The sequence below is a fragment of the Rhamphochromis sp. 'chilingali' genome (assembly GCF_963969265.1).
Source record: "Rhamphochromis sp. 'chilingali' genome assembly, chromosome: 22".
NCBI lineage: Eukaryota > Metazoa > Chordata > Actinopteri > Cichliformes > Cichlidae > Rhamphochromis > Rhamphochromis sp. 'chilingali'.
Window position 1 is genome coordinate 138462 of NC_137950.1, and position 12964 is coordinate 151425.

Here is a 12964-nt window from a genome sequence, read left to right on the forward strand (position 1 = left end):
GCTCTCTCTTTCTAGTCCCTGTCAGGACTCTTGCTGCAGCATTTTGGATTAGCTGAAGGCTTTTCAGGGAGTTTTTAGGACTTCCTGATAATAATGAATAATGAGTCGTCCAGCCTGAAGTAATAAATGCATGAACTAGTTTTTCAGCGTCACTCTGAGACAGGATATTTCTAACTTTAGAGATGTTGCACAAATGGAAGAAAGCAGTCTTACATATCTGTTTAATATGTGCGTTGAAGGACATGTCCTGGTCAAAAATGACTCCAAGGTTCCTCACAGTGTTACTGGAGGCCAAGGTAATGCCATCCAGAGTAAGAATCTGGTTAGATATCATATTTCTAAGCTTTTCAGGGCCGAGTACAATAACCTCAGTTTGATCTGAATAAGGAGCAGAAAGTTAGCGGCCATCCAGGTCTTTATGTCTGTGTGTTATCTGGCTTCATGGACAGATAGAGCTGGGTGTCATCAGCATAGCAGTGTAAATGTATGCTATGTCTTCTAATGATACTGCCTAAGGGAAGCATGTATAATGTAAACAGAATTGGTCCTAGCACTGAACCCTGTGGAACTCCATAATTAACCTCAGTGTGTGAAGAGGACTCTCCATTTACATGAACAAATTGGAGTCTATTAGATAGATATGATACAAACCACTGCAGTGCAGTACCTGTAATACCTACAGCATGTTCTAATCGCTCTAATAGGATATTATGGTCGACAGTATCGAACGCTGCACTGAGGTCTAGCAGGACAAGCACAGAGATGAGTCCACTGTCAGAGGCCATAAGAAGATCATTTGTAACCTTCACTAAAGCTGTTTCTGTGCTGTGATGAGCTCTGAAACCTGACTGAAACTCTTCAAATAAGCCTCTGCAGATGATCTGTTAGCTGTTTGACAACTACTCTTTCAAGGATGTTTGATATGAAAGGAAGGTTGGAGATTGGCCTATAATTAGCTAAGACTGCTGGGTCTAGAGATGCTTTTTGAGTAAAGGTTTAACTACAGCCACCTTGAAGGCCTGTGGTACATAGCCGATTATTAGAGATAGTTGATCATATTTAAGATCGAAGCATTAATTAATGGCAGGACTTCTTTGAGCAGTTTTGTAGGAATGGGGTCTAAAAGACAGGTTGATGGTTTGGAGGAAGTAATTATTGAAGTTAACTCAGAAAGATCAATTGGAGAAAAAGAGTCTAACTTAACATGAATGGTACTAAGAGTAGGTGTAGATAATATTACATCTGTGGGATGATTACTGGTAATTTTTTCTCTAATGATAAAAATTTTATTTGTGAAGAAGTTCATGAAGTCATTACTAGTTAACATTAAAGGGATTGTTGGCTCAAAAGAGCTCTGACTTTTTGTCAGCCTGGCTACAGAGCTGAAGAGAAACCTGGGGTTGTTCTTATTTTCTTCAATCAGTGATGAATAGTAAGATGTTCTGGCTTTGCGGAGGGCTTTCTTATAAAGCAGCAAACTATTTCTCCAGGCTAAATGATGATCCTCTAAATTTGTGACACGCCATTTCCTCTCCAGCTTACGAGTCATCTGCTTTAGGGTACGTGTTTGAGAATTATACCACGGAGTCAGGTACTTCTGATTAGAGGCCTTAGTTTTCACAGGAGCTACAGTATCCAGAGTCGTACGTAGTGAGGAGGTGAAATTATCAGACTCTTGTTTTTTTTTTTAAAACGTGAGTATGAACTTATACAAAATGCAGCAATATATTTATAAAAAATAGTTTTATTGATCACAAAATATATCGGATTCATATCGGTATCGGCAGATATCCAAATTTATGATATCGGTATCGGACATTAAAAAGTGGTATCGTGCCATCTCTAGTAATAATATTGTCAAAAGACTCATGATTCGGCTCAGGTGCTAGAACAGGTTGTCTGCCAATCAGACGGGTGGTGGATCTTCAGACAGCACTGAATTAAAAACAGACATGATTCTGTCATAAAACTGTCATGAACTCAGGAACACTTGCAGAAGTTGTCTGTGTGTTGTTGTCTCTGACTCTATTGACTGTTTCTTATATAGCATGTTTATACCCCTTTAAACCCCAACCCATCGCCGGTGACAGGTTAGGGTTTAAAGCAGGAGTGAGCAACTCCAGGCCGCGAGGGCCAGTATCCTGCAGGTTTAGATCTCACCCTGGGTCAACACACCTGAATCAAATGATGAGTTCATTACCAGGCCTCTGGAGAACTGCAAGGCATCACACATTCATACATGTCCTTTTGTTCTATGCTGAAGTGCTAACATGTGCACACATTCAATGATGGGTACATTGAAGTATCTTGCCTAAGGATATTATAGGATATTAGATATACAGACTGAAGCAGCCTGGAGTTGAACCACCAAGCTTTGATTAGTAGATGAGCTGCTCTACCGAGGCCTTTGAAATAAAGGTGGGAGGGACAATACTGAACCACATACTGCAGCTGTTCCAGCAGCACAGCTTCATAGAAGAGTGCAGGTGTTGAACTGCCTGCAGTCCAGACCTTTGACTGACCCGAAACATCTGATACACCATGAAATGAAAAATATGGCAAAGCAGCGAAAAGCCTCTTCAGAGAAGAAAGGGACAACAGTCCTCTCTGAAGTCCAGCGTGGTTTTTGGTTTTTTCAAATTCAAAATGAGCTAATTTTTTCATAGATTTGCTCAGTTGAAACATTTGATTTATATTCTTTGTTCTATTTGTAATAAAATGTGGATTTAGATTTCCAAAACATTGCATTCTGTTTTTATTTAAATTTGATAAAGTGTCCTAACATTTGTTCTATGATCTGTGGCTATAAATTGACTTAAATCTTAATCAGCTCTCGGTGACTAAGTAGCAGCAGGTTTATGGAAACAGATGCTGCGTCACACACATTTGTACAAAGCTGCATGTGTTGATTAATTGTGATCGTGTTTAACATCTCCTACGTCTTGCTTTGTCAGCCCAGCTGAGCAGCTTGTCTTCACTGGCTCCAACTGAGCGCACCCAGCGGGAAACAACCCTGCAGAGCAAGCGAGCCACTGTGGAGGCCTGGCTCGCCAGAGAGGCCAGCACACTACAGAAATACAGGCTTGTATGGAGACACATCACACATACACTTCAGAATGGGTATCAGAAGATCTCCCTCCCCCTCCCTCCCTCCATTTCTTGTTGCTCTTGGTATCTAATTAGGCAATCATTTGGCAGCAGCTCAGTGCATTTAGTTGTGTAAGCTAGGGTCGTGCTGTGTCACATCCACGGTAATGCCAGTATGAAAATACCCCTGATATAAAATGTCATACCATGATATCGTTGATATATCTAGTGGTGCAAGGAGACGAGCTGGGGCGCGTCTGAAAGAGCTGCAGCAGCAGCTACATGGCAGCCTGCAGTGACTTTTACTACCTAAAACAGCTTCTGCTTCAGCAGCCTGTAGCAAAGCACAAGAAACACATGCAGATAAAATGCAGTTGAAACTTGACCAGATGCAACATTTTCTATACAGGTTGTGTAAGTGCTGTGATAATCTCTACAGTTAAAAAATAACAACAATGAAAAAATGCTGTCTCTGGTTTGAAGACGACTCCCACGGCCCATTCAGTGAACTGCTGTCAGATGTCTGCTTAGATCTGACCACGTGCGCTCAGCGCAATGATACTCCTCAATCATTGTGGGCTAGAAGGAAAACTCCAGTGTTCCTGAAAGGAACAATTATCTTTTAAACTTTAAGCCAAAATTACAAAATAACTCCATTAGGCCTGTGTGACTCTACATCAATAAATATCAGCCTAATACAATTGATAAGGCAAAACTGAGCTTACAGTTTTACGATGCTTGAGATTTGGTAGGACCACCTTTGGCTGCCAGTAGCAAAGCACCTAAAGAAAGAACTTAACACTGTTTGTCTGTTATATGTAGAGACAACACTCTCTCATGTTAGGAGTGAATGATCCAGATAAGTGAAAAAACAGTCTAAAGAACACATTTGAAAGGTCTTTAAACAATTCTTTCAAAGTCTGCTTCCTAATAAGCAAAACGGGGGAATAAGGAAGGGTCAAGCTTTTAGCACACAACTATAAAAGACACACTGGCGCCATGTTAATCTGTAATTTACAGAGTTATATTTTTCATACGCACTTGTTTCTCAGTGTGTGGCTGTACTTTGGCAGGACCTGGCAGAACAGCACCAGAAGACCTTGGGCCTGCTGAGGAAACAGCAGACTGTGATCCTGGATGAGGAGCTCATTCAGTGGAAGAGGAGGCAACAGCTGGCTGGCAATGGGGGTCCTAATGAGGGGGGGCTGGATGTTCTGCAGTCCTGGTAATTGTTGTTTTACATTCACGCATTAAAATATAATTTTACCAACTCCAACAGCTGTTTTTGTAATAGTGTAAACATGTGGAGAGTTGTTGTTCAGTAATGACAGTGATTAGGACATAACACACGAGTTTAGGATTTTCCCCCTTTTTACTTTGTTTGTTTAGTTTTATGCATATTTGTCACATAAATGTTTCAGGTCATCAAACAAATGTAGATGTAAGACAAATATAATCAGATATATATCAGAAAATAAGTAAGTACAAAATAGAGATGATTCGATTTATCCAAACTGACCCTGTAGGAAAAGAGTAGCTGGCACTTTAAAGCTAATAACTGGTTGTCCAGCCTCTGCAGCAAGATCTGTGCTGACGGCCAATTAACCTTTCACATCTCTGTGGAGGAGTTTTGGAGTTATCTTAATACAGACACACTGGAGGGTTTCTTCAGCATGAATGGCTGAATGGTTCATGCTAAAGCATCTTGGTCGTATTTGAGACTGGATTTTATTTATTAGGCCACTCCAACTTGTGCGCAGTCTCTTATTGTTGAGCTCTAACCTTCACTGAGACAGTGAGTCCCGCCGTTCTTTAGATGATGTTCTTCTGTAACCTCCTGGATAAGTCATTGGTGTGCTCTTTGGTTAGCCAACCATTCCTGGGAATGTTTACACCTGCTCCACGTTTTCTCCATGTGTGGATAATGGCTCTATCCATGGTTCAGTGAAGTACCAGAGCCTTAGAGACGGCTTTTTCACTCTTTCCAGACTCATAGATTGGCTCTCATCTGTTTCTTTGGATCGTGGTGTGACCTGTTTCATTCTGTCAGGCAGGTCTTTTAGGTCATCATGATATAAAAAAGACATTCTGTCCATATTAACCCCAAGTTGCTCTGTAGTGCATCTGTTGGAGTGTGACTGTGTGTGAATGAGCACTTAAACGTAGAAACAAGTGCTTGCATGGGTGAATGTTGTGCAAAGCTCTTTGAGGGCTCAGGTGGAGTAGAATATGTTTTATAAGATTCTGCATATTTACCATTTACAGTTACAAATAAATCTGTGAATCCACAAAAACGTGTGAATGAATACAGGACAGGCTCAGACTTCTGTCTTTTTACACATTTATCATGAAAGAAACTGAGACTTACTGTTGAAATTGATCTTATTTTTCTGATGTTACAAACATCTGTTAAATGTTATGATAAATGCCTTTACGCTGATGTAAAGGACAGTATCAGCGGTTCGCCCCACTCGATGTATGTGGCCGGTGATCTCTGGTGATCCTTCTGCTTCCTTGTTGCTCAGGTGTGAGAAGCTGGCTGATCTGATCTGGCAGAACCGACAGCAGATCCGACGCTGTGAACATCTCACCCAGCAGCTTCCTCTGCCGGGGCCCATGGTAGAGCTGCTGAGCAAACTGAATGCTGACATCACTGACATCATCTCTGCCCTGGTTACCAGGTGAGGAAAATTCAAACCAGATTACAGAGGCTCCATCCTCTTCAGATGTGGTCAGGAGAAACTTAAGAGCTTGATATGGTGACAATTGTAAGAGGTGGAGACTTGGCGTTACAGACTCTTAACACCACTTTCAAACTAATTAAAATAAAAAATATGTCCAAGTATACTGTGTAAAGAATGTTTGCAGAGAGCTGTCCATGGAGAAAAAGGCTGGTAGGCAAGATGAAGCATTGGTAAATGGACCGTTTCTTCCGTAGTGGTGTTCTACTCTGAGCACTCTACACTGTTTCTCAGCGCTTCCTAGCTAACATTCATACGCCGATGTTTGCATCGGAGAGCAACATGGGCTTAGTATCTTGCCCAGAGATATTTGGCATGCAGACTGGAGTAGACTGGGATGGTATCACCAGCCTTCCAGTTAGTGGGTGACCTGGAAGAGTGTTGGTTGGCTCACAGGTGCAGAAAGGCAGTTTGACAGAGAGGTCCTGGATGGAAAAGATGTACAACAGGACGTCTGAAACTAATGATCTAGAAACTGAAAATGACAACAAAGAATCCTAACAGTGAAGGATCCACACAAACATCTGCTGACTACTGGAGAGTTATACGCGTCTCTCCACAACACGATGTGTCACATAGCGTAGGGTCCACCTGTGAAAGTGTTAGCTTCACACTGCCAGACAAATTGATGGTTGACAAGACTCAGCGCTGTGACAGACATGCCAACGTCAGCTTCAGTAAGGAGCTGGGTAATCTGAGGCTGAAAGACCTGAAGCAGAGTATAGCCCAGAGCGGTCGTCATGTTCAGAGGAGCGTCACGAGCCTTAAGGCCCAAACAGGAAGAGAGGCTCAGCTTGACTCCAGGAGCAACACAGCACGTCTCAGGACAGAAGACTGACGTGTGTTTGGGACCTTCGTACTTCACCATCTGTCAGTGACTTTCTGAAACATAACCCACGTTTACATACCGAGTTTGTGTCACTTAATGCCTTTGCTTATCCTGCATGGTGTCTGTAATGTCATTATCGCTCTTCTTCACAGCACCTTCATCATCGAAAAGCAGCCGCCCCAAGTGTTAAAAACCCAGACCAAATTTGCAGCCACAGTTTGCCTCCTGGTGGGCGGGAAGCTCAACGTCCACATGAACCCACCTCAGGTCAAAGCTGTCATTGTTAGTGAGCAGCAGGCCAAGGCTTTGCTGAAGAATGAGAGTACGCACAGGTGAGGCTGTACAGGTGACATAAACATGTCGTTTTAACGTCATCATCATTGCTTTGAAGAACAGTCAGTGAGAATATGTTCAATCCTAAACAGTGAAAGCAGTGGAGAAATCCTCAATAACAACTGTGTGATGGAGTATCACCAGGCCACGGGCACCCTCAGTGCACACTTCAGAAACATGGTGAGTCTCTCTAAATAAAGCTGTTACACTTGTGCGTTTCTCGGGCATTTTTGTACGTTTTGGTTTTTTCTTTGTTTTGATTTGGGGATCATGATGGCTGTGTTCAAGCTTTTAACTTTGGTAAAAAAATAATGCAGTAGTTCAAATGTTTAATCTGGCACTTAAAGGGTTAAAGTCCTGAAAATACTTCAACGTTTGATCGTTTTGAAAAAGGCTCACGTTGGTTTAGTGATTTATGAAAAGAAGCAGACATGATTACGTAGTTCAACTAATATATATATACAGCAGGTAAAATAACGTTGAACACGTCAGCAGTTCTCTAAGTAAATATATTTCTAAAGGTGCTTTGATGTGAAATTATCACCAGATGTCGGTAACAACACTTCCAATCCAGACGTGCAAAGGAATCAAACCACAGATGAAGTTGTGTAATAATACAAAGTGACACAGGGACATTTATTTATTACTTTATACAAATGTTGGTGATGACAGTTCATGGCAGCTTCTGTATGGAGAAACCAGTCCCATCATTGCTCATGACTTTGACCCACTCACCACACAAACGGTCTCTAAATCCCGAATGCTCCGTGGATCCTTCCCACAGATTCGGCTCAGGTGATTGGCTGGGCCGTTCCAGCAGCTTTACTTGATTTCTCTGAAACCAACAGTTTCCATTGGCTGTGTTTGAGATCATGGTCTTGCTGAAACATCCATCCTTGTTTCATCTTCATCATCCTGGTAGATGGCAGCAGATTTTAATCAACAATGTCTCCATTCATCCTTCCTGGAGTTACGTATACTTAATGTCTCAGTGCTGTACGCTGAATAAACAGCCCCCCACCAGGATGCTCCCACCTCCAGACTTCAGTGTTGCTGTGGTGTTTTTGGGGTGAAGCCACCCAAACACGGTGTGTTTACAGCCTTCAAAGAGTCCAGTTTTGGTCTCATGTGACCAAACTATATTCTCCCAGCATTACACAGACTTGTCTAAATGTTGTTCAGCAAACTTTAAACACACTTCAACATGTTTGTCTTCAGCAGTGGAGTCTTGGTGGCTGAGTGCCTCACTGCGGCGGTCCCCAACCCCCGGGCCTCGGACCGGTACCGGGCCACGAGAGTTGAGGCTCAGGTGTGAAATGTCTGGTTTTCAGCGTTATTTTGTTATTGTTTTTTATCATTAACTCTGTTTTCCTGGGTCTTTTCACGTGTGTTATGAATAAATCTTCTTTTTTTCGGCACCGGTACTAGTTTTATTTCGTTGTATTTATCCGCGACACCTTAAAGGCCGGTCCGTGAAAATATTGTCGGGCATAAACCGGTCCGTGGCGCAAAAAAGGTTGGAGACCGCTGCCTTACTGCACTTTAAAACAATTGTAGCTGCTGATTCCCGGTGGTTTGTAGCTCTCCATCAGCGGCCCTTTGCAGTTTTTTCACCTGTCGGTCTGAAATCTTGTGGGGAGCAACCACAGCGACACAGCACAGATTAAAGATGGTACACGTCTCCTTTTCTTGACCAATGTCACTCTAAAACTAAACGGTTTCTATGGCACAGTGCAGTATGCATAAATGTTGATGACTGTTAGGACATAACAGAAGATGTAAATGTGATATATGCATGTTTTTATTTTTGTCTCTTCACTGTGACTGCATAGAGGAAATCCATCTGTAACAGATCCACTCTGACAAAATAAATGACAGACTGAATGTGATTATGAGTCACAACATTTACTGTAATCAGATAATCTGGTTAAATGTTCGTGTTTGTGTGTCACAGTCACTGAAGCGGATCAAACGCTCGGACCGTCGAGGTGCAGAGTCCGTGACAGAGGAGAAGTTTACCGTTCTGTTTGAGTCCCAGTTTAGCATTGGGGGCAACGAGCTGGTCTTCCACGTCAAAGTAAACCCCGTCTCCGTGTCTGATCTTTTTTAAACATGAGTTAAACATGAGCAGCCACATTTACTAGAGTAGACTGGAGTTTATAATTGAATTGTGGTGTGTTTCTGTAACCTGCAGACTCTGTCCCTGCCTGTGGTCGTCATTGTGCACGGCAGCCAGGACAACAACGCAACAGCTACGGTCCTGTGGGACAACGCCTTTGCTGAGCCGGTAGGTTGGCCGCCCCTCGTTGGCTGGTGACCTCAGTGCCTTCTTTAATGTTTGAGCACGATTTATGTTGTTTTTCCTCTGCAGGCCACGACAGCAGACTTGTGATTGAAGAGCAGGCTTTGAGCTGTTCAAATGAATTTTACAAAAAATTCACTTGAACAGCTTAAGAATTACAGCCTGTATATTAAATAAGATGTAGCTGAAATGCCAACAAACTGGGGGTTCTGCTGAAGGGAAGGCCTCACGCCTACAGAACTATGTTCTGTACAGACTAATGATGCTGTGGAACCTGTGCCAGGCTGACTAACCCATCTCGTCCTGTTTCTTTCTGCCATAGAGCTCCACTGCTGTCCAAATACTCGGACGTGTCCTCACGCAGCCTCAGTGTTATTCTGTGACCTGGAATAAATCCACATATTTTGAAATAAACAGTGAATATGTGGAGACAAATAAAATGCAGTTGGAAGCTGAACTTTTTTCCTCCTCTCATCAGGGCAGAGTGCCGTTCATTGTGCCAGAGAAGGTGCTGTGGCCCCAGCTGTGCGAGGCCCTCGATATGAAATACAAGGCAGAGATGCACAGTGGGCGTGGCCTGTCAGACGACAACCTGGTCTTTCTTGCACAGAAGGCTTTTTCAAGCAGCAGCAACAACTCTGACGACTACCGCAGCATGACCATATCCTGGGCCCAGTTCAACAGGGTGAGTCCCTCCTGGGAAAACAAACAAAAACAAACAAACAGAAAGCTCACAACTATGGGACAGAGCAAGTATCAACAAATAACCACAACATGGCAGGTCATTGTGACCACAGAAGCAGTCCCAGGTGCACTCAGGGCCTTTCAAGGATAACCTCAGACATCCGAAAACCAAACACAGAAAATACAATAATAATAATAATAATAATAACAATAACATAACAACATTGATAATTACAGAAAGAATTTTAAAAACAAAGAACTCAAAAAAAAAGTGAGCAAAACAGAAAACCCATCAAATTTTCAGCTTCCCAATGTAGCCGAATACATTTTTTCACTGCACTACTCACAAGTTAAAATAAAATATTTCTTATGATAATTCACGTTGATAGAACCTGTGTCACCTATAATCCATAGTTTTGGGTCCAGTCCGATTTGGGTCCCCATTACCCTTGAGATTGTTTCAATGGCCCGTCTCCAGGACTCTTCTATCACTGGGCAGCATGTGCAGGAGATCACCATCTGTCACCTTACATCTCAGACATTTGGGGGAATAATTATTATCAATTTTATGTAACCTACAGTGGGGGAAAAAAGTATTTAGTCGCCACCGATTGTGCAAGTTCCCCCACCTAAAATGATGACAGAGGTCAGTAATTTGCACCAGAGGTACACTTCAACTGTGAGAGACAGAATGTGAAAAAAAATCCATGAATCCACATGGTAGGATTTGTAAAGAATTTATTCGTAAATCAGGGTGGAAAATAAGTATTTGGTCAATAACAAAAATACAACTCAATACTTTGTAACATAACCTTTGTTGGCAATAACAGAGGTCAAACGTTTACTATAGGTCTTTACCAGGTTTGCACACACAGTAGCTGGTATTTTGGCCCATTCCTCCATGCAGATCTTCTCGAGAGCAGTGATGTTTTGGGGCTGTCGCCGAGCAACACGGACTTTCAACTCCCGCCACAGATTTTCTATGGGGTTGAGGTCTGGAGACTGGCTAGGCCACTCCAGGGCTTTCAAATGCTTCTTACGGAGCCACTCCTTTGTTGCCCGGGCGGTGTGTTTTGGATCATTGTCATGTTGGAAGACCCAGCCTCGTCTCATCTTCAAAGTTCTCACTGATGGAAGGAGGTTTTGGCTCAAAATCTCACGATACATGGCCCCATTCATTCTGTCCTTAACACGGATCAGTCGTCCTGTCCCCTTGGCAGAAAAACAGCCCCATAGCATGATGTTTCCACCCCCATGCTTCACAGTAGGTATGGTGTTCTTGGGATGCAACTCAGTATTCTTCTTCCTCCAAACACGACGAGTTGAGTTTATACCAAAAAGTTCTACTTTGGTTTCATCTGACCACATGACATTCTCCCAATCCTCTGCTGTATCATCCATGTGCTCTCTGGCAAACTTCAGACGGGCCTGGACATGCACTGGCTTCAGCAGCGGAACACGTCTGGCACTGCGGGATTTGATTCCCTGCCATTGTAGTGTGTTACTGATGGTGACCTTTGTTACTTTGGTCCCAGCTCTCTGCAGGTCATTCACCAGGTCCCCCCGTGTGGTTCTGGGATCTTTGCTCACCGTTCTCATGATCATTTTGACCCCACGGGATGAGATCTTGCGTGGAGCCCCAGATCGTGGGAGATTATCAGTGGTCTTGTATGTCTTCCATTTTCTGATGATTGCTCCCACAGTTGATTTTTTCACACCAAGCTGCTTGCCTATTGTAGATTCACTCTTCCCAGTCTGGTGCAGGTCTACAATACTTTTCCTGGTGTCCTTCGAAAGCTCTTTGGTCTTGGCCATGGCGGAGTTTGGAGTCTGACTGTTTGAGGCTGTGGACAGGTGTCTTTTATACAGATGATGAGTTCAAACAGGTGCCATTCATACAGGTAACGAGTGGGGGACAGAAAAGCTTCTTACAGAAGACGTTACAGGTCTGTGAGAGCCAGAGATTTTCCTTGTTTGAGGTGACCAAATACTTATTTTCCACCCTGATTTACCAATAAATTCTTTACAAATCCTACCATGTGGATTCATGGATTTTTTTTTCACATTCTGTCTCTCACAGTTGAAGTGTACCTCTGGTGCAAATTACTGACCTCTGTCATCATTTTAAGTGGGGGAACTTGCACAATCGGTGGCTGACTAAATACTTTTTTGCCCCACTGTATAAGGGGTGTAATATATCCTATGAAGTATGTTAAATTGCATTTGCCTGTTTTGTAGAAATTAACATGGTCTGTGCCTGTTCCAATAAATGGTGCCATTCTACCTCTTCATAGACATGGCCCAGGTCTGTCTCCCATTTTCTTTTTATCGACGCTTTGTTATGGTCAGGTAACTTTTTATTGATAATAGTATATATAGAAGATGCTATTCCTTTTATTGACTTCCATGGTTTGGTGCAAAGATGCGTTTCAAGAGGAGTTTCTTTTGGTATCTCGGGGAATAACCCTTTGGATTTCTCCTTGACCCGCTCTCTTGTTTGTAGCAATTTGAAGAAACTTTGTCCTGGGAGTTTGAATTCTTAGATTAGAGATTAGATTAGATAGAACTTTATTAATCCCTCGGGTGGGTTCCTCTGGGAAATTCGATTTCCAAAAAAGCACAGCACCGACAGAAGTTACAGAGTTACAGAATATTATATATATATATATATATATATATATATATATATATATATACACACACACACACACACACACACACACACACACACACACACACATATATAAATACAGAGACAAATATAAATAAAATATACAAAGGGTATAAATAGAATAAATAGGAATAAAAATAAAAATACAAGTGAATTGCACATTTCAAGTATTGAGTCTATTGCACTGTTGACTATTTACAAAAAGTATTGCACAAGGTATTGCACAGTGAGGTGAAGAGGCACTACAGCTTAGTTGTTCCCCCCTCCTTTGTCCCCCTGTCTCCCCTCCCTCTCCCCTCCAGAGAGGAGTTAAACAG

At 42.5% G+C, this 12964-nt stretch overlaps 1 protein-coding gene across 2 annotated transcripts in view; it reads left to right on the top strand.

Annotated features, from left to right (window-relative positions):
• LOC308390777 (signal transducer and activator of transcription 5B-like) overlaps positions 1 to 12964 on the top strand; it is a 54644-nt gene that overhangs the window by 20644 nt on the left and 21036 nt on the right. For both annotated transcript variants that reach the window (XM_080873048.1, XM_080873049.1), the window contains 8 exons: positions 2955 to 3085; positions 4161 to 4312; positions 5613 to 5768; positions 6810 to 6989; positions 7083 to 7170; positions 8945 to 9067; positions 9185 to 9277; positions 9771 to 9977. In XM_080873048.1, the coding sequence (XP_080729174.1) occupies positions 2955 to 3085; positions 4161 to 4312; positions 5613 to 5768; positions 6810 to 6989; positions 7083 to 7170; positions 8945 to 9067; positions 9185 to 9277; positions 9771 to 9977 (1130 nt within the window). The remainder of the gene's footprint in view (positions 1 to 2954; positions 3086 to 4160; positions 4313 to 5612; positions 5769 to 6809; positions 6990 to 7082; positions 7171 to 8944; positions 9068 to 9184; positions 9278 to 9770; positions 9978 to 12964) is intronic.